The 22,407-nt window shown below is 42.1% G+C and overlaps 1 protein-coding gene across 1 annotated transcript; it reads left to right on the top strand.

The window, feature by feature from the left end:
* Nucleotides 1–10,643: 10,643 nt before the first annotated feature.
* si:ch211-229d2.5 (zona pellucida-like domain-containing protein 1) lies at nucleotides 10,644–21,758 on the top strand. Its single transcript, XM_034168983.1, has 8 exons — nucleotides 10,644–10,767; nucleotides 11,588–11,808; nucleotides 12,086–12,270; nucleotides 14,206–14,278; nucleotides 16,347–16,444; nucleotides 16,555–16,635; nucleotides 21,395–21,563; nucleotides 21,648–21,758. The coding sequence occupies exons 1-8, from the start codon at nucleotides 10,674–10,676 to the stop codon at nucleotides 21,756–21,758; spliced, it is 1,032 nt and encodes a 343-aa protein (XP_034024874.1). The 5' UTR covers nucleotides 10,644–10,673.
* The last annotated feature ends 649 nt before the right edge of the window (nucleotides 21,759–22,407 follow it).

Here is a 22,407-nt window from a genome sequence, read left to right as displayed (position 1 = left end):
GGTACTATGAGGTCCCTAAGATAAGATGGGACCTGATTATTCAAAACCTTATAAGTAAGAAGAAGAATTTTAAATTCTTCTTCTTTAACAGGAATCCAACGAAGAGAGGCCAGTATGGGTGAGATATGCTCTCTCCTTCTAGTCCCTGTCAGTACTCTAGCTGCAGCATTTTGAATTAACTGAAGGCTTTTCAGGGAACTTTTAGGACAACCTGATAATAATGAATTACAATAGTCCAGCCTAGAGGAAATAAATGCATGAATTAGTTTTTCAGCATCACTCTGAGACAAGACCTTTCTAATTTTAGAGATATTGCACAAATGCAAAAAAGCAGTCCTACATATTTGTTTAATATGCGCATTGAATGACATACCCTGATCAAAAATGACTCCAAGATTTCTCACAGTATTACTAGAGGTCAGGGTAATGCCATCCAGAGTAAGGATCTGGTTAGACACCATGTTTCTAAGATTTGTGGGGCCAAGTACAATAACTTCAGTTTTATCTGAGTTTAAAAGCAGGAAATTAGAGGTCATCCATGTCTTTATGTCTGTAAGACAATCCTGCAGTTTAGCTAATTGGTGTGTGTCCTCTGGCTTCATGGATAGATAAAGCTGAGTATCATCTGCGTAACAATGAAAATTTAAGCAATGCTGTCTAATAATTTCTTCAATTTCCATACCATAAGTCAGAACAAGATCTAAGGTATGATTAAAGTGGTGGGTGGACTCATTTACATTTTGAGCAAAGCCAATCGAGTCTAACAATAGATTAAATGCAGTGTTGAGGCTGTCATTATCTGAGCTAAGCACTAAGTCAGACAAAAGGTCCGAAAATTCACAGAGAAACTCACAGTCTAGCTTCGAGTTCAGTCTTAGTTGAGGAGTTGATGAATCGCCGTAAAGATATATAAGGTTGTTGTTCCACTAAACATGGCAGCGAAACTATAAACTTAATAACTGAGTGATCAGACACCACTGATGTAAGAGGCATGATGTTAATATTCGTGACAGCAATACCACATGCGAGAACCAGATCCAGGGTATTTCCACTAATGTGTGTCGAATCCCGAATGCATTCCTAATGCATCCACAATTTCCATAAATGATTTGCAGAGGGGATCAGAAGGCTTATTTATATGAATGTTAAAGTCACCAATGATCAGAATGTTATCTACACTAGTTGACAAGTTAGAGATGAATGCACCAAATTCATCTAAGAATTCAGAATACGGGCCAGGAGGCCTATATACACTGACAAGGTAATACGACTGATTTTTATTCTTCTGACCTTGGCAATGTGTAATATCCTGAGCAGAGCGGAGAATCAGATGCTCAAATGAGTGATATTTGTAACCCCCAACAGCTAATAAGCTAAACCTAGATTTATAAATAAGAGCAACACCCCCGCCTTGCTTCGCATCACGAGGGACGTGAATAAATGTATATGCTGGTGGGCAGGCCTCATTTAAGGGGAGGACAGCTGTATGTTTAAGCCAGGACAAATTGCCCGCTTACGAGGACATAAACATATCCTCGTAAGCGGGCATTTGTTCTACCCTCACTGCTCTGCGGCGTTCTGTGCTTCTCTCTAATTCCTGATTTCCGCGGCTATTCTATGGCGTATTCAGGAGCCACAACCACCTATGATGAATGAAAAGAGACAAATAAATGCAACGCCACCCCTGGATAATTGATTAAACCTTCCTCCCCAAGTGGAAACCAAGCCGGCGCCGGCCTTGAATACTGAAACCGGTTTCGGCCTGAAAAATGAGGATCATTGTGACGGCAGCGCTGTCATTCATGTGTCCTGTATTTTACATTGTAGTTTGGCACCTTTGACAAAGGGCTGGCGGTCACGCCCATCCTCCAGATTGACCTTAATCGTAGTGTTGGTTCCCAGGTGGCTCACCTGACAAGATCGGGTTCCTCCTGTCCTTCACTTGTTTTTGGTTCATTCTGGACAGTGATGCTCACACGTTCACAAACAGAGGAGGCGGATCAGTCAAGAACACGGCAATCTTTGTTCTCACGTACAGGGGAAAGAAAAAAAAATCATGTGAAGAAAGTTTTCTGGAAAAGGCCAACATGATCAAAAAGACAGAATATCACTTTTAATTTGATAACTACTAACCTCACTGCATCCTGCAGTTCTTTAAAAATCACTGATATGACTCAGACATAAAATATTGTTTAGAAATCTGGATACGCTCAAGTCTGATCAACAGCCTTTTAAAAAAGTTATTCATAACTGTACGTTGTGCTTGTCTAGATAAGTTCTGTCCTTTCGTGTGTACTGGCAAAGTTTTGTATCGTAAAACTTAAGAACCGTAAAACTCGAACTGTTTCTACATTAATACTGAGGGGTCAGAGCTCTGCCTACTCCCCCCCCCCCCCCCCCAAAAAAAAAAATTGTGCATTTCTGACATTTTTTTAATATTTACTGATTTTTGGGTTTCAAGTAGGAAATGAACCGGAAGCCCTCAAATGCTCACATCACCCACTAGCTGGTGAGAAAAGCTGCTCAAATGTGTGGCAAAGTCTTGACTGTTTATTTATTTGAGAAGGTGAAAATTATATGGACTAACAGAAAAAAAAATCAACTTACAGTTGTGTCACTTGCCCTTAGGGGCAATTTACTTGTTTGACACAACATTAATTTCTGGTTGTTATATTTCTGATAGAAAGCTGAGCAAGTAAAACAAACAAACAAACAAACAAAAAAAAACAAACAAACACTGAGTGGAATTCAAACAGTAATTATTAAAGCTTAAAGGACTTGATGTAACAATCCCTTGAATGAATCATCAGCACAGCTTCTTACTTCGTGTCTGGAGTGGGAGAGGGGTGTCAACATCATTGGGGTCATCAGATGGGCACCCTCCATCTTCAGTGTTTCATTGATTTAGGCCCATGACACCTCCGGAGGGCTCAACAGCATCACTTGGCGTCCCAGTGTGCCCCCCTCTGTCTCAAGCCCTCGCCAGTCATCTCATAGCCCAGTTATTATCTTTCCTTTTCATCCACAGCCAACTGCTGCTTCGCTCTGCCGCCTCTGAAAGTGCCTTCACTGCTTGGTGGAAGGCATGTCCTTTCACTCCCATCATCTTCAGTAACCTGGTTGTGGTTTTGGCAACAAACCCTCTGCAACCATCTTCTAAAGGAAACACCTTGGTAGCCCAGTTGCGCTGTTCTGCCTGGGCTGCTAATTCAGCGTACTTCAGATGTTTTCGCTCATACACCTCTTCAACAGCAGCTTCCCAAGGTACCATTAACTCCAGAATGTATAGGAGTTTTTGAAAAGTTGACCACAGGATTAGGTCTGGCCTGAGAGTAGTTGCTACTATCTCTGCTGGAAAGACGAGTTTGTGGCCAAGGTCGACCTGCATTTGCCAGTCTTGGGCAAGGTCACGGAGGGAGGTGTTTGCTCTTGCCAATGCTTTGGGTGGATGTTCTCCTGTTCTCACAAAGTGGGTGGTGCTTGGAGGTCCACGCGTCAGGGGTGGGAGGGCATTGATGGCATTTCTCCTTTCTTCAAGGATGCTGGCTAGCTGGTGCAGGACCTGATTATGCCTCCAGGTGTAACGGCCTTGGGACAGGCTGGTTTTGCACCCAGTTAGAATGTGCCTCAATGTTGCTGGTGTTTGGCAGAGCACACATGAGGGATCTTTTCCTCTCCACTGGTGAAGGTTTTTGGGAGTTGGAAGAACATCATAGGTAGCTCTGATGATGAAGCTAAGTCTGCTTCCCTCCATTTCCCAAATATCCCTCCATGTGAGCTTCTGATGTTCTAGATTTTCCCACCTGGTCCACTGTCCTTGTTTGGCCTGTGAGACTGCCTTTGCACTCCTTTCTGCTTCCTCTTGTCGCCGAATTTCCTCAACCACTAGTTTCCTTCTCTCGATGGATGTAGCCTTATGCCAAGTTGGTCGACTTGCACCAAATCCAAGTCCTGCTGTTCCATGTTGTACTTGCCCCACGATTTGTATTCTGTTGTTGTTATACAGAATTGCAAATCCTGGAAGTAGTTTCTAACCAAGTCTGTGATGTTCTTTGGCACATGAAAGAAATTGAAGGCTGACCAGATGAGAGAATGGGGTATGGATCCAAAAGCATTGGCTAGGTCCAGGAATAAGACATGCAGATCTCTTCCTTCCCTTTTTGCAGATTGGATTTGATCAGAGGTGTCAAGTAACGAAGTACAAATACTTCGTTACTGTACTTAAGTACACTTTTTAGGTATCTATACTTTACTCCTTTACTTATTTTTCTGCCTGCTTCTGACTTCTACTCATTACATTTTCACACAAGTATCTGTACTTTCTATTCCTTACATTTTTAAAACAGCCTCGTTACTCTTGGCTTCGGTTTAATGTTTATATATATATATATATATATATATATATATATATATATATATATATATATATATATATATATATATTTCACGTCATGTGCGCCTGTAATCAACTTTTCTGCAGCACGGCTTTGCTTTGAACCGTGAACCAATCGAAGCAGTGGTTCGCAGATTGAATGCTTCGACCTATTGCTTCGTTTATTCTTTCTTTCTTTCGCTTAATTTTCCCCCGCTAAAATCCTAAAGAGCATACTTCTGTGAGTATTATTTACCTTTTCTATGTTAAACCGACCTGTTACGGTCTTCTGAAACAGCTGATAGATGTATTTCATAACTTAAAAACGGGAGCGACGCTAACGCGTTAGCGTGTCTATGGCGTTTTCAATGTTAAAAGTTAGCATTAAGCAATTGCAGCTCTCATCACGTTCGGGTGCATTTGTTTTCAAATTGTAATATTTCTTAGATTTATTTTTGTTTATATATCAATAATCTAATGATTATTATATACAATTTTAGAGAAAGAGGCAAAAAGAACCTGAATAGAAACACAACAGAAAATATAAAAGCAACTAACAATGAACATACATACATACATACATACAGAAATAAATGTTTCCTGTGAACACCTAGTGACTCTTACACCTCCACTTCATCCCTGTCTTATTTAATGACAGTTTGTTTCAGTCAAACCATATTTTTAATGTGTTAATTTCTTCAGTGATTTCCTCCAGAACTATCTGCCAAACTAGAAAACAGCTGCATCCTTGTAAGAGCAGAATACTACTGGAATGAATCTGAATAAGGAAAAGTTGTTTTTTTTGTTTGTTTGTTTTTTTCCTTCACTAAATGGATGCTGCACTCACTGCAGTTTATTGTCTGGAATAGTCCCAGACTGCATTTCAGAGCTTCTAGAATTGAAACATTGTCGTGCAGGTGGTGTTGGGGGGTAATTTGGGGTTTTGGGTCTTGGGCCACATGTAGAACGAATCAGTTTTTAAATTAAGCTTTCAGTTCATATAGTGGCATCTACCTTTTTTTTTTTTTTTTTTTTTTTTTTTTTTAAAGGTTACTTTATACTTTTATACTTTAAGTAGGTTTTGGAGCACATACTTTTTCACTTTTACTTGAGTAAAGAGGTCAAGTTGATACTTCAACTTTTACCAGAGTGTTTTTAAACTGCAGTATCTATACTTCTACTTAAGTAACAAATGTGTGTACTTTTGACACCACTGGATTTGATGCCATATGACACTTGTGTGTTCTAAGCATCCCGGGAAACCTGGTATTCCAGCCTTCTGCACTGTTGTGTCAATCAGGCCGTTCAGTTTTAGGTAGTTTGACAATCTTTGTGCAACGATGCCAAAGAAGACCTTCCCTTCCACATTCAGGAGATTGATCTGTCGAAATTGATCAATTTTTGAGGCATCCTTTTCTTTAGGTATCATCACACCCACTGCTCTTCGTAAATCAGGGGTGGCCAAGTTCGGTTCTCGAGAGCCACATTCCTGACACTCTTAGTTGTCTCCCTGCTCCAACACACCTGAATCCAATGAAAGACTCGTTAGCAGACTTTTAATGAGCCTTTCATTGGATTCAGGTGTCTTGGAGCAGGGAGACAGCTAAGAGTGTCAGGAATGTGGCTCTTGAGGACCGAACTTGGCCACCCCTGTCGTAAATGTTAAGAAATGTCATTTTCCTGTAGAATCTTGGTATTTCATTAACAGCATGGTCCTTTTTGTCCATTTTTGTTTTCTACTATTCCATGTTTCCATTTTTAACTTCTATTATTTTAAATATAACACTTTCAGTGTGAGTTAAAAAAAAAGCTTTGATCTCCTGACAGCTAAAAGGCCACAAGATGGATATGAAGAATTGCACATCGTCTCCACATTCTCATGTACATAACGTGAACAAAAATCTGAATTTCACCTCTTTTGGACTGGACACCTTACGTGTGTGTGTGTGAGTGAGTGAGTACACACAGAAACACACACACACACACATATATATATGCGAGGTCTGTTAGAAAAGTATCCGACCTTATTATTTTTTTCAAAAACCATATGGATTTGAATCACGTGTGATTGCATCAGACAAGCTTGAACCTTTGTGCGCATGCGTGAGTTTTTTCACGCCTGTCGGTTGCGCCATTCGCCTGTGAGCAGGCTTTGTGTGAGCACTGGTCCACCCCTCTCGTCTATTTTTTATTGCGAATAAATGTCTGAATGATTTGGAGCTTTGCCGCATCAATTTTTTTCCAGAAACTGTGAGAGACCTCCAGGTGGACACCGTTTGAAAAATTAATATGGCTTTCAGGGACGATTTTATGGGGATTAAACAGATTATGGAGTGTTACTGCCGCTTTAAGGATGGCCCACAACTGCTGAGAGTGTGGCGCGCTCCCAGCGCCGATCGACGTGCTCACACCCCACTGAAACAACCAGATCATTTCCAACGTGAAGGCTTTGTTGATCCGGGAGGTCGTCTGACTTTCACAACAAGGCAGGAGACGTGGACATCAGCACTTTTTCGGCACATTCCACTGTTACAGGAGTTTTTTTCATGGAAAAAGAAGCGGATGAATGCGCCACCGTGCCACTCATGGCGCGGGACAAAACCACCTCGGTGTTGGTCTCACAGGACGGCTTTGAGATGGCTTTCAGACGGATTCCGGTTGCTTTCCAGTCATGTGATTATCCGATTGTGATTGTGCATAACCTGGACATGCCCCAACATGTCCTGTGAGGCTTCATCACGGCGTTGCTTTGTGCCATGCGGCTCCACCCCGATGCGTGGAACTTCTCCGCACGTCTGTCTTAATGTGCCGAAAAAGTGCTGATGTCACGTCTTTTCACAATTCCTGTGCTAGTCAGATGACATACCGCATCAAGACAGCGTCCAGTTTAGAAATGAACTGCACATTCCACTGTTACAGGAGTTTTTGTCATGGAAAGAGGAGCGGCTCCACCGTGCGTCGCGGAATTCCTCCACACGTCTATCTCAATGTGCCGAAAAAGTGCAGATGTCCATGTCTTCCGCAATTCCTGTGGAAGTCAGACGACATCCCGGATCAACACAGCGTCCAGTGTGGAAATGAACGGCACATTTCACTGTTACAGGAGTTTTTGTCATGAAAAGAGGAGCGGAGGAATTCCGCGCGTTGCGGTGGAGCCGCATGGCGCAAAGCAACGGCGTGATGAAGCCTCACAGGACATGTTCTGGCATGTCCAGCTCATGCACAATTTCTCGGATAATCACACGACTGAAAAGCCACCGAAAGCCGTCTGAAAGCCGTCCTGTGAGACCAACACGGAGGTGCTTTTGTCCCGCGCCATGAGCGGCTCCGTGGCGCATCCCTCTGCTTCTCTTTCCATGAAAAAAACTCCTGTAACAGTGGAATGTGCCGAAAAAGTCTTGATGTCCACGTCTTCTGCCATTTTTGTGTAAGTCAGACGACATCCCGGATCAACAAAGCCTTCACGTTGGAAATGATCTGGTTGTTTCAGCAGGGTTTGAGCCTGTCGATCGCGCTCAGAGCGCGCCGCACTCTCAGCAGCTGTGGGTGGTCTTTAAACCGGCTGGAGCACTCCTTAATCTGTGTAATCCCCATAAAATCATCCCTGAAAGCCATCTGAATTTTCAGAATGGTGTCCACCTGGAGGTCTCTCACAGTTTCTGGAAAGATTTGATGCAGCAAAGCTCCAAATCGTTCAGACATTTATTCACAATAAAAATCCGACGAGAGGGGTGGACCACTGCTCACACAAAGCCTGCTCACAGGTGAATGACGCAACTGACAGGCATGAAAAAACTCACGCATGCGCACGAAGGTTCAAGCTTGGCTGATGCAATCACACGTGATTCAAATCCATATGGTTTTTGCAAAAAATAAAAAGGTCGGATACTTTTCTAACAGACCTCGTATATATAAATATATATACATAGTGGGGAAAATAAGGATTTTGACCCCCCCTGTCAGTTTTGCAGGTTTTCCCACCTACAAAGAATGGAGAGGTCTGTAATTTTTATCATAGGTACACTTCAACTGTGAGAGACAGAATAAAAAAAAAAAAATCCAGTAAATCACATTGTACTGTAATTTGCATTTTATTGCATAAAATAAGTATTTGACCCCCTAGAAAAACAGACCTTAACAATTGGTACAGAAACATTTGTCTGCCATTACAGACGTCAAATGTTTCCTGTAGTTTTTCACCAGGTTTGCACACACTGCAAAAGGGATTTTGGTCCACTCCTCCATACAGATCTTCTCTAGATCTTTCAGGTTTGGATTTTCAGCTCCCTCCAAAGATTTTCTATTGAGTTCAGGTCTGGAGACTGGCCAGGCCACTCCAGGACCTTGAAATTCTTCTTACAGAGCCCCTCCTTAGTTGCCCTGGCTGTGTGTTTGGGGTCATTGTCATGCTGGAAGATCTAGCCATGACCCATCTTCAATGCTTTTACTGAGGGAAGGAGGTTGTTTGCCAAAATCTCGCAATACATGACCCCATCCATCCTCCCTTTGGTGCAGTCGTCCTGTCCCCTTTGCAGAAGAGCACCCCCAGAGTATGATGTTTCCACCCCATGCTTCACAGTTGGGATGGTTTTCTTGGGGTTGTTCTCATCCTCTAAACATGGTAAGTGGAGATGATTCCAAAAAGCTCTATTTTGTTCTCATCTGACCACATGACCTTCTCCCATGCCTCCTCTGGATCATCCAGATGGTCACTGGTGAACTTCAAAGGGGCCTGGACATGTGCTGGCTTGAGCAGGGGGACCTTGCTGCCCTGCAGGATTTTAAACCAGGACAGCATCATGTGTTACTAATGTAATCTTTGTGACTGTGGTCCCAGCTCTCTTCAGGTCATTGACCAGGTCCTCCTGTGTAGTTCTGAGCTTTCTCAGAATCATCCTTACCCCACAAAGTGAGATCTGGCATGGAATCCCAGACCGAGGGAGACTGACAGTCATCTTTCTTCCACTTCCTAATAAATATTCATAACAGTTGTTGTCTTCTACCAAGCTGCTTGCCTGTTGTCCTGTAGTCCATCCCAGCTTTGTGCAGGGCTACAGTTTTGTCCCTGGTGTCCTTAGACAGCTCTTTGGTCTTGGCTATGGTGGACAGGTTGGAGTGTGATTGATTGAGTGTGTGAACAGGTGTCTTTTATACAGGTAACAAGTTAAAACAGGTGCAATTAATACAGGTAAAGAGTGCAGAATAAGAGGGCTTCTTAAAGAAAAATTAACAGGTCTGTGAAAGCCAGAATTCTTGCTGGTTGGTACGTGGTCAAATACTTATTTTATGCATAAAATGCAAATTAGTTATTTAAAAATCATACAACGTGATTTTCTGGATTTTTTTTTTAGATTCTGTCTCTCACAGTTGAAGTGTACCTACGATAAAAATTACAGACCTCTCCATTCTTTTTAGGTGGGAAAACCTGCAAAACTGACAGTGGATCAAATGCCTATTTTCCACACTGTATGTATATATACACACACACAACCCCAATTCCAATGAAGTTGGGACATTGTGTAAAATGTAAATAAAAACACTGCAGCGGTCCCAATCTCCCCTATTTTTCCTGATTTCCTGCAGGTGCGCTGCAGGAATTTAGCCACGAATATAAAAAAAAGAAGAAATAACACTGGCTGCATCTCACCTCACTGAGTGCTCATCACATAACCATCATTGTTTGCAAAGAACCAAAATGTAAAAGCTCATTTGTTCTAATTTGTTGAATTATGGGTCATCATTAAACCTGGAAACATCAGAAAACAATAGATCTCCTTCCTTCTCCTCCTTCTCCTTCTCCTTCTCTCCTTCATTGTGTGTTACGTCCCAGTAGAGCAGACGATACATTCTCTGACTTTATTAAGTTTCACTTTAGCCTGCACATGCACAAAGCCTTATGTTCGCTGTTCCGCCCTGTAACTCTGAAGATGACTGTTTTGGGTTTCAGCATTTGCTTCCAGGAAGGGACAATAGAAACATGACCACAAAACGTGAATTGTTCGTGCAAACTAAAGCAGCTCAACCAATAGTGGCCCTGATCCTGTTTCCACCCAATCCTAAGAAGGTGCTGTGACCACAAAATGCTCTTCTTCACCGTATAAATCCAGCTCACCACTTTCCAACCCTAAAACACACACCAACCAGTGGAGGTAAGATCTAAGAGAATCCACATGACTGATGGATTATGCATCAGGTTTGGGACCTTCAGCTTGCTGCAGAGGTTTTTTTTTTTTTTTTCCTCTGCATTGTGCAGGAGGTTGAGGATGTGCTGTGTGTTTCTCACAGAGGCCAGAGCGGGAAGATGGCCTTCTTCAGCTTCTTCATCCTGGCCTTGTGCATTGTGGGCCGAGACGCCCTCACCAAAAATGACTGCGGACCACATTTCAGACGACCAGGTGAGATATTTCTCTTTGCATTTTTGCATAGGAATGAAGATGATGAGTAAGAACCAAGGGTTTCTGCAGGCATTTCTACTGCACTGGTAATCGAAACCCGTGTGCATGAAGTCACCAAGGCGAGGATCGGATGCGTATGACAACAGTAGGAATGTGGACATTTTGCTTGCCATTGAACTTCCAGGTAAATAGCAAAATAAATGGCACATAAAGAGAATTAGTCAAACCTTTGACCACAATGACCTTGACCTTCAATCAAACAATTATACTTTGAAAACCCATCGATATGTCTGTCTACCAAGTTGAATCCCAAACTGCTTTAAAATCAGATTAACTAACCTTTGCCCCAATGACCAAGACTTTTGCTAAAACTGACCCTTTAAGCACCTCAATCCACTCAGTTTGGTAGAAATCAGTCAAGAGAGAGCAATGACCTTGACCTGAACCCTAAAGCCTGACTGTTGGCATTTTTGACATTGCCTTGGCAATTCTGGGACTCCCCAACATGAGTGTCAAGTCTGGTACAAAGATGGGGGGGAGATCAAAATTTTGACTTTTGACCCCAATGACATTGACCTTTACCAAAGCAAACCCTTTCAGGGCAGTTCTGGTGTTCACCCTCATCCACATACCAGGATTGGTGGAAATCGGAGGAGTGTGGGAAGAAGCAGACAGACACTCAGATCCTCAGACTCTAGTATGACGCAGAAGTATGCAGTTCTATGACTTCTGTTGCTACTTTGAGAAACTATTTTCTCTTTTTAATTATTATCCCGTCATCTATGTAACTGCTGTGAGCATTTTTGCCTCCTATACACAGAATACAGTGACATCAACGTGACGTGTGGAACATCTGCCATCCATCTGGCTATTCAAATCTGCCCGGCTATCTACACCGGTTACAATGCATCTTTACTCATCCTGAACCACGTCCAGGGTGATCTGGACTGTAAGGGAACGCTGGACGCATCAGTGTCGCCTCCAGTGGTCAGATTCAGCTTCCCCATCAGAGAAGGGAACGCCTGCGGCAGTAAATTCGTGGTGAGTGTTGTGTCAGTGCCGCGTTGTCCTGAGCAATGCAATCTGGCTCATTAACCTTTGGCTGAACAGAGACTTCAAGCACATAAAGAAAAGCCAAGAGTCCATAATGTGCCAAGTAAAATAAAGTACCGAGTGAGCGGTGAGGCTGCAGAGGAGATGAATAAATCTGCTTTAATGGAACATACATTTTGAGAAGGGTGAGGGAATTAAGAGTTGTTCAGGTTTCATCACCTCTGCCTGCATTTATTTTTTACTTTTCCAATAAATAATTCCTCAGACCACAAGTGCACCCGGGACGGGAATATTCTCCAACTTCTCCATCATCCAGACTGTAAACGTCAGCGGAGTGGTGCGATCGCTTGATGTAACCGTCGGAATGGTCTCCTACAATACAGAGCTCAAATATTTATACTCGTGCGCCTACCCGCTGGAGTATTTCATCAACAACACTCAGCTGGACGTGTAAGTGCACCACAAATGCTTGTGAGAATCTGAAATCTGAACCCATAATCCCCAAACAAACCTCACTTTATACCTTCAACGCTGCCAGTGGAGTTTGCACTTTTTTCATGCAGAGTGAAAAGGTGTCATGTTGTGAATTTCTCCAAAACAGTAGTTGGCAGTAGGGAGCAAATGCTCAGCGAAAGCAGCAGACAAAAAACACAAGTAAAAGCTTAGCTTTTAAAATGGTCTTAATCTTAAAGGTATAGTGTCACTGTTTTTTTAAGTTTTTATTTAAGTTTATTTAAGTCATAAAAAATTATTTTGCACCAGTATAATTTTATTCCTTAGCATTTAGATAATGGATTCATAATATAATATTACCAATATGCTGTCTGGAAAGGATTTAGAATTTCAACCCCTGAGGGGGAGAAATTCAAAGCATCAGATGCTATGACCAACATTTGGTAGATTTGGAAGGGATTTACAATAAATGGGTTTAATGTAAAATGGGTCACAGGTAATCTCAAAACCTCATGCCTGCACAAACGTGTTTCCTCCAATAGTTAGTCTGCATGACAGCGATGAAGGAAAAGACAATATTCACTATGGAATTTTCCCCCCAGATAAACATCTTTTTTTTGCATTTGTTACAAAATTTTGCAACATGTTACAAAAATAAACCTACATTATAATGCTTGGTTTTCGATAAAAACTAAATCTTTGCGGTTTTGTAAAATTTAAGAGGTCCTATAGCTTTAACTGAGCAATCTGTAAAATTTGAACTACATTAGCCAGTTTGTGCTTCATACCATTCAGATATTTAGTTTTAATCACATAAATAACCATTTTTGCTGTCATGCTTACGCACCTCGAAGTACATGACAAAGTCTAGGAGGTGTGTGGTTCGCAGCACACCGAGCTCAGAAGCCTACACACAGAAGCCTAGGGCTCGCTCCTTTGTCATGCAGACCTCATGCTCTTTCAACACAAAGAACTATTAAAACAAGCTAAACTCAAGTGTTGCAAGTGGTGTTGTAATAATAACTGTCACAAATGTAAGAATTATTACAATAGCAGGTGTGAACGCACAGCTTAACACAGCTATTGTAATAAAAGTGAGAAATGTCCCGAGTGTCTCATTCAATGAGTCTGTGATAACAATCACTGAATAATTATTACGACACAAACAATATCTATAACTGTTAATTTTCTGTTTTTTTTTTTTTTTTACAGTTTGCACTGGCTCCTTTATTAGGATGGGAACAAGCGCTTATTTTATCTTTGATTTTGGTGTCATTTGGCAACATATTTTGCTGTTCTGTAATCATATTTATTCATATTTATTTGCAATGAATGAATTTTATTTTATCTCTGTAGGCTGATGTTATTTATAGAAAGAAGCATTAGTGACATTTCTAACAGTTATTACACGACGTTCATTAGTTATAATCATTGCAGTGAGTTATTACGCACAGTTAAAATAGAGGTTGGAACATGGGTGTCTTTCTAGATTTCTAGGCCCCCTTAGAGGTTCCAATCCTAATCCATCAAACTGGGGAAGTCTAAAGAAACACAATTCTGAATTTGCAGCATCTTCTCTCCCCACAAAAAGTTTAGAAATGTAAAAGAAAAGAAAAAAAAGCTGTCAGTGGCTCTGAAAAAAAGTTTTTGTTGAAACAAAAATTTTTACTCGAGCAGCAGACACTTAATCCTGTTTTTTTTTTTAATTGAAGCTCGTGTTCTGTGTGCTTATTTTTTTACTTTCCTCTTTGCACGTATTACTGTTGAACAGATTTATTTAAAATGGCACTTTTGACAGTTTTTACACACAAAACAGCACACGTTCTTCACGACTGGGGCAGGGAGCCGACATTAAGTCAAAATATGGTATTTATCCCAGTAATCAAACCCAAAAATGCTGAATTGGATGGTATTCGCTGTTCTTCCTTGCAGGTCATCTTCCTCCATTGCTTTGAAGGACAACAACGGGAGCTTCATCAGCACCCTGAGCATAACTTTATACAAGGTGAGACATGACACTGCCGCCCTCGGGTCCTCGGGCCATGCCACCGTTCTTACCCACACTGGTTTCCAGCTCTCACAATTCCATTACCTGTAACTCAAGACGTTTGAACTTCTAGAATGCTGTTAAAGAGGCCAAATGTAAATACCTTTCAAGTGTCATCTCTGCCAACTGTAATTTCCCCCAAGTGTTGTTTAATACAGTTCAGTCAGTTACAAGTCCATCGGATAATGCGTTTAAGAATGCAACAAAATCAACCTGTGATGATTTTCTTCAGTATTTTGTTGATAAGGTGGCCTTGGTTAGACAGAGCATAAGCAACTCACCAAATGCTCTAGACCTCTATCATGCCCCTGTTGCTCCTGGTGTGTTTAGTACATTGGATCCAGTGTCACTTTCACAGCTCTCCGATGTACAGAAACTGAAACCTACTAATTGTCCTTTGGACATTATCCCATCTAGGGTTCTTAAGCAGGTTTTTGACACAACTGGACCATTTCTTCTTCACTTTTTCAATACCTGTCTAAGGCTAGGGTCTGTGCCAACTGTTTTTAAGCAGGCCGTGGTCAGGCCACTTATCAAAAACCCAACCTAGATCCCGTCAAATTTCAGACCGGTGTCCCATTTGCCTTTTCTTTCCAAAGTCCTTGAAAAGCTTGTTTTCACTCAGTTAAACTCATTCCTGGTTCAGAATCAAATTCATGATCAATTTCAATCCAGATTCAGAGCACACCATAGCACAGAATCGGCACTTTTAAAAGTGCAGAATGACATTCTGTTGTCTCTGGACTCCAAAACACCTGCGCTATTGGTTATGCTGGATCTCACTGCAGCATTTGATACAGTGGACCATTCCATCCTGCTGACCCACCTGGCCCAGCAGGTGGGCCTCCAGGGACCTGTACTGCAGTGGTTCAGGTCATATCTTTCAAATAGGTCCTTTACTGTTATGATTAATTACCTCTCCTCTTCACCAGCTCCTCTGACCTCCGGTGTGCCACAGAGGTCAATCCTTGGCCCTGCCCTTTTCTCGTTGTACATTATGCCATTAGGTTCTGTTACTGCCCATCATGATGTGTCCTTTCATATGTACGCGGATGACTTACAAATCTATCTGCCTGTGACCTCTTCTTCAGATACACAGTCCATTAATTCCTGTGTCATTGACATAAAATGTTGGCTATCACAAAACTTTCTTTGTCAGAATGAGTCAAAAACTGAATTCATCCTCTTTGGATCTTCCAGCCATGTAAATTCAGTTAAAAACATCACTTATTTTGGCTCTCAGCTCAACTGTCAGGAATCTGGGTGTGATTTTTGACTCACATTTAAAATTCAATAAACAAATTGACTCTGTGGTTAGAGCAAGCTTTCTCCAACTCAGACAGTTAGCCAAGGTCAAACCTTTACTAAACAGTAGAGACTTTGAGAAAACCATCCATGCTTTCATTAGCTCACGTCTGGACTATTGTAACGCTCTATACACTGGACTTATTCAAGCCTCTCTTTACCGTCTGCAGCTGGTGCAGAATGCGGCTGCTCGCCTTCAAACACGACCACATCACACCAGTTCTTTACTTTACCATTAGCTCCCAGTTCAGGTTCAAATACAATTTAAACTCTTGATGTTTGTCTTTAGTTCAATCCATGGCCTTGCACCGCCTTACCTCAGTGACATTTTGACCCTTCACCAGCCCAGCAGAGCCTTGCGTTCCTCAGACCAACATCTGCTGGTGGTTCCAAGGTCGAGGTATAGACAGTGGGGCCATTGTGCCTTCTAAACTCTGGAACTCTCTTCCTCTGGAATTACGCTCCATCTCATCCCTGCCCCTGTTCAAAGCCAGGCTGAAAACCTATTTGTTTCAATTGGCCTTTGACACATAGAGGTGTGACTCCCTATGAATTGACAACTGTAATATATTTTAGATGTACATGTTTTATTTTGTGGTTGTTTTTAACTGTGTACAGCACTTTGATCAACTATAGTTGTTGTAAAGCACTTTAGAAATCAAACTTGATTGATTGATTCTATAAGGGCGTTTTCTCATTGTCTACTTTCTTCCTTTGCCAGGATATTAATTACACCACACCCCTTATCATTCCACGTTTGGGCCTCGAACTAAGAACCATCATCTTTGTGCAAGTGGCTGCTTCCAATTTGACATCCCAGTGAGCATCTCCATCATTATTTTACCTCTCAAGCTTTGCAGTGGCTGAATGTGTCTGAGGCTGCGGTTCGCTGTTTCTTGATCCACTGTGGGCTCATTGTGTCTTCACAGGTACTTTGTCCATCTGGACCGGTGCTATGCCTCCACCTCTCCACAGCCCTCCAACTCCACCTTCTTTAACCTGTTTGTCTCGTAAGTCACTGGACTGCTTCTGGAACTCACCTGTCAAGCTCTTCTTGGCCCTAAAGTTCGATTATGTAAATTTCAAGGTGTAGTCCCTTTCAGGTTTTTTTTTTAAGGCGACAACAAAGTTTTTTTTTTTTCAACAACCCTGCAGTTTTGTTTGTTAGGTTTCAAATAAAGGATCTACAGTGTTATATCACTAATATGACCATATTTCAACTTGGCTGGAAACAATTCAGAATTCTGACCCACGTGGGTCAAAATACAGCAACAACAGGCCATGATACTTTCTGTAGCAATGTCATAGATGACATGGGGTCTTTTCTGACCCCTGAACGATAAACTTCCTCAACATCAGCATCATAAAGTTGGAGAAATGTGGCAGACCTGCAACTGCCTCTCAAAGTTCCTAAAACCAATGTAAAATTAAAGCAGAAAGAAAGTGAAAGACAGCCAGCAAACATGAGTGAATCAAGTTGGGGAAGAGCTAGTTTATATTTCATGTCATCTTCAACCACTTATCCAGGATCAGGTTGATATTTATTTTATTTTATATAAAATAAAATAAATACATATTTCACAAAAATGTTTTGCTGGATACCTGCTGAACAGGTAAGACTCACCCAGCTCCACTGTGTCAGCTGTCAGTACTAAAGGACAACTGACAGCAGGTGTCAGCTGGGGAGGTGATGGTTTCGTGGATACGCAGTGGGCTTGACACCACAAGATCCTCGGTTCAAACCCCCGTCAGACTGGAAACTCATTAAAGTCCTTAATCCCATGGTAGCTCCCAGTGTGCAGTGGAGCTCCTTGCATGGCAACACCCTGACATTGGTGTGTGTCATTGTGATGCATCAGTGTAAAGCACACTGAGCTCCTCATTCAGATGGAAAACTCTTATATAAATGATGTGTAGTTATAATGTTTTGACTTGTTTTGCCATAACATTTTATCACAGCTTTATTAGTCTCTATATACAGTAGTGTTCAGAATAATAGTAGTGCTATGTGACTAAAAAGATTAATCCAGGTTTTGAGTATATTTCTTATTGTTACTTGGGAAACAAGGTACCAGTAGATTCAGTAGATTCTCACACATCCAACAAGACCAAGCATTCATGATATGCACACTCTTAAGGCTATGAAATTGGGCTATTACTAAAAAAAAGTAGAAAAGGGTGTGTTCACAATAATAGTAGCATCTGCTGTTGACGCTACAAACTCAAAACTATTATGTTCAAACTGCTTTTTTAGCAATCCTGTGAATCACTAAACTAGTATTTAGTTGTATAACCACAGTTTTTTTTATGATTTCTTCACATCTGCGAGGCATTAATTTTGTTGGTTTGGAACCAAGATTTGCTCGTTTACTAGTGTGCTTGGGGTCATTGTCTTGTTGAAACACCCATTTCAAGGGCATGTCTTCTTCAGCATAAGGCAACATGACCGCTTCAAGTATTTTGACATATCCAAACTGATCCATGATACCTGGTATGTGATATATAGGCCCAACACCATAGTAGGAGAAACATGCCCATATCATGATGCTTGCACCACCATGCTTCACTGTCTTCACTGTGAACTGTGGCTTGAATTCTGAGTTTGGGGGTCGTCTCACAAACTGTCTGCAGCCCTTGGACCCAAAAAGAACAATTTTACTCTCATCAGTCCAAAATATTCCTCCATTTCTCTTTAGGCCAGTTGATGTGTTCTTTGGCAAATTGTAACCTCTTCTGCACGTCTTTTATTTAACACGTTATTTAACACGTCTTTTATTTTCTACTTTTATTTTTTTACTAATAGCCCAATTTCATAGCCTTAAGAGTGTGTATATCATGAATGCTTGGTCTTGTTGGATTTGTGAGAATCTACTGAATCTACTGGTACCTTGTTTCCCATGTAACAATAAGAAATATACTCAAAAACCTGGATTAATATTTTTAGTCACATAGCACTACTATTATTCTGCACACTACTGTATGTTTTTTCCTCAATGGAATTAAGAAAGTCACATGCATACGTACTTGCTTATGTTGTCTTCATGTTGTCTACAAAATCTCATGGCGCAAGCTCCCTATATTTGCCAAAGAATCCCCACAAAATAAATTCTTTACCAGCAATAAAATTAGCTGTAATTTTGCAATACGAGGGCTGTCAATAAAGTAACGGTCCTTTTTATTTTTTTCAAAAACTATATGGATTTCATTCATATGTTTTTACGTCAGACATACTTGAACCCTTGTGCGCATGCGTGAGTTTTTCCATGCCTGTCAGTGACGTCATTCGCCTGTGAGCACTCCTTGTGGGAGGAGTCGTCCAGCCCCTCGTCGGAATTCCTTTGTCTGAGAAGTTGCTGAGAGACTGGCGCGTTGTTTGATCAAAATTTTTTCTAAACCTGTGAGACACATCGAAGTGGACACGGTTCGAAAAATTAAGCTGGTTTTCAGTGAAAATTTTAACAGCTGATGAGAGATTTTGAGGTGATTCTGTCGCTTTAAGGACTTTTCACGGTGCGAGACGTCGCGCTGCGCTCTCAGGCGGCGTCGTCAGCCTGTTCAAGCTGAAAACCTCCACATTTCAGGCTCTATTGATCCAGGACGTCGTGAGAGAACAGAGAAGTTTCAGAAGAAGTCGGTTTCAGCATTTTATCCGGATATTCCACTGTTAAAGGAGATTTTTTTAATGAAAGACGTGCGGACGGGTCCGCGCGTCGGGACGCAGCCGACGCGGTGCGGCGGCACAGGAAAAACACCTCCGTGTTGATAACCATTTGTAAAATCCAGCCGGCTTTTGATGGCTTTCAGTGGAGTGAGTATATGAGAAATTGTTTAACAGGCAGGACATGTTCCAACTTGTCCTTAAGGCTTTCAACAGAGGTGTTTTTCCTGTGGCGGAGCGTCGCGGCGGCTGCGTCCCGACGCGCGGACCCGTCCGCACGTCTTTCATTAAAAAAATCTCCTTTAACAGTGGAATATCCGGATAAAATGCTGAAACCGACTTCTTCTGAAACTTCTCTGTTCTCTCACGACGTCCCGGATCAATAGAACCTGAAATGTGGAGGTTTTCAGCTTGAACAGGCTGACGACGGCGGCTGAGAGCGCAGCGCGACGTCTCGCACCGTGAAAAGTCCTTAAAGCGACAGAATCACCTCAAAATCTCTCATCAGCCGTTAAAATTTTCACTGAAAACCAGCTTAATTTTTCGAACCGTGTCCACTTCGATGTGTCTCACAGGTTTAGAAAAAATTTTGATCAAACAACGCGCCAGTCTCTCAGCAACTTCTCAGACAAAGGAATTCCGACGAGGGGCTGGACGACTCCTCCCACAAGGAGTGCTCACAGGCGAATGACGTCACCGACAGGCGTGGAAAAACTCACGCATGCGCACGAGGGTTCAAGCATGTCTGACGTAAAAACATATGAATGAAATCCATATAGTTTTTGAAAAAAATAAAAAGGACCGTAACTTTATTGACAGCCCTCGTATGCCAAAGGACAAAAGGTATTGTATAATAACTTAAATATACATTTTTCATTTTTGTGGAAAATCAAGAGGAACTTACACCTTTAAAGGAACTGGTAGTTTTCCCCTCAAATTCAAAGGGAGATTTACTGTTATGGTTAGAGGTCCGGACGGGACCGAACCGTTACAGGCGATGAACTCAAATGCTGGGAGCAAGGAACAGAACTGGTTGTGAATGAAAAGATATTTATTTACAATAAAGGACTAAATAATAATGCTGCGCTGGGGGTGCCTGCAGAGTGGTGAGTCAGCCCGCTTGTAGCGGTGGAAATCAGGAAGCTGCAGCTTCCCAAGCCAGTGTTCTAAGAGAACTGAAATCCTGGAGGATATGGGACTGGAGCCGGAGCCAGGTGGGATGCACAGAGCCAAGAACAGGAACTAGGAGAACGGAGGAGAGCAGAGGTGAGTGACTGCACTCGGAAAACTGAAGCCTTTAACAATAAGCCATTCACTGAAGGCTTAAAACAGGAATGTTCATAGTTCTGGAAATTTCATTGTTCACAGTTCATGAATATCTTCAGAGGTCAGATGCTGTGTATCTTGTGATGCAGTTCCAAGCTGGACCTGACTTTAGAAAGGGCTTGGAACGTTCATAGTGGTTCAATATCAGCGTTCAGACAGTTCTTGGAAATAGTTCTTGGTACTAGTTCCTGGAAACATTTCTTGGTCACCCATTAATAGAAGCAAGGTGAGAACGGGATCTCAGAGACATGCAGGAAGAGAGCTGTGCTTTCTGAGGCAGAGAGCAGATGAGTTCCAAAGTGACGTCGTGCAGAGAGAGTACAGCATGGAAGCCGCGCAGGAGGGTGTCTGGAAACACCAAAAGACCAACAAGCCCTAATATGGAAATTAGAGGCCAGGATACCTAAAGATGAGCTGTGTAATGCTCAGACTTCATGCTGAGATTCTGGCAATGTCAAGATCATGGATTGCTCATGGAGAGTCAACACGTAGAATCCAGCCCTGACTGAGCACAAAGCCGATATAAGTAATCCACTCCTGATGAGCCGCAGATGAGCCTCAGGTGTGAGTAGCTGACGAGCAGTAGGTGTTCCTCTGCTCTGCAGTGCACCACCCGGAGGGAAAACAGATAAACTACACACTAGAGGTTAAAAAGGGAAGGGGACAGAGGCAGCCAAAAGGCTGGCCACAACGATTTAGCCTTGATTTCATCATTAGTGCACTGCCTGTGCACATTTTTGTGATGTGCAAATGCACACTTGTGAGGTTTCACCTTTTCTTTAAAGGTGCTCAGTCGATCCAATGACCACCATGCTGGAGAACGGAGAAAGCCAAAAGGCCCGATTCTACTTCCCGGTGTTCCGCTTCATCGAACAGGAGAATGAGACGGTCTCCACCTACTATCTGCACTGCATCACCCGCCTGTGTGAGCGCACCATGTGCAGCACCTTCAAGGTGGGGACGTCACCGCCTGCATTTAAAGCAGAGAACCCCGTTACTCCCAGAGTCTCATCTTCTTCACTCTCTCTCCATCCTCAGCAATGTAACAGGAGGAAGAGGCACGCCGAAACCAGCGTGGTCCAGCAGAAGCCCTCTGAGACGTCCGTGCTCACGGTGCCCATTAAGGCCATGACAGAGAACTGTATGTGACACTCTTAAAGTACACACGTGTTGTTTAACGTTGCACTGAAATGAAATGAAATGAAAAAAAAAAAGAAGCTATTGTTAATGTTCAGATTTAATTTAATTTATCTCCAAATCACAGAAAAGTTGCCTCAAGGAGCGTCACACAGGTAAGGTCTAACCTTACCAATCCCCAGAGGAAGCACACAGGCGACAGTGACGAGGAAAAACTCCCTCTGATGAAGAAACCTCAAGCAGACCCTCTGCTTAGGATCTTGCAGGGACGTCACTGTCAAAAACACTTAAAAACTGGAACACCCCGTTAACAGCAATAAAATATACAGTAAATGGATTCAAAAGAATACTCAGCCACTAAAATACTAGTCACTGATTTAATTGTTTCACTTCTTGTAGCTTCAAAGTTCTCAGTCCTCCATCGTTGAAAAGGTATGCAGCTTTGAATCTTGATTCTTATCCTGCCTATGCATGCACGCACTAACTGCTTGGCCACCACCGTTCATTATTCATGGAATACAACACTTATATCCATATACATATAAGTTTCCTCAGCTAAAATTCTTGCTGTGGTGGTCTGACTTCTGTCTTGACTTTTGTAGAGAAGAATAACAGAAGCCAGCAAAGCTGGAGTTTTAAACCTAACCAGACACCTCCTACC

The sequence above is a fragment of the Thalassophryne amazonica genome, chromosome 4, assembly GCF_902500255.1.
Source record: "Thalassophryne amazonica chromosome 4, fThaAma1.1, whole genome shotgun sequence".
Lineage (NCBI taxonomy): Eukaryota > Metazoa > Chordata > Actinopteri > Batrachoidiformes > Batrachoididae > Thalassophryne > Thalassophryne amazonica.
Note: the sequence above shows the minus strand (reverse complement) of the source record. Positions and strands in the feature narration are given on the sequence as shown.

What these genes read in the sequence shown, in the direction of transcription:
- si:ch211-229d2.5 (XM_034168983.1), top strand. Translation starts at nt 10,674, where the DNA reads ATGGCCTTCTTCAGCTTCTTCATCCTGGCCTTGTGCATTGTGGGCCGA. An exon ending in ACCACATTTCAGACGACCAG is followed by an intron (nt 10,768 to 11,587) that starts GTGAGATATTTC and finishes TCCTATACACAG; the next exon opens with AATACAGTGACATCAACGTG. An exon ending in TTCTTTAACCTGTTTGTCTC is followed by an intron (nt 16,636 to 21,394) that starts GTAAGTCACTGG and finishes TTTTCTTTAAAG; the next exon opens with GTGCTCAGTCGATCCAATGA.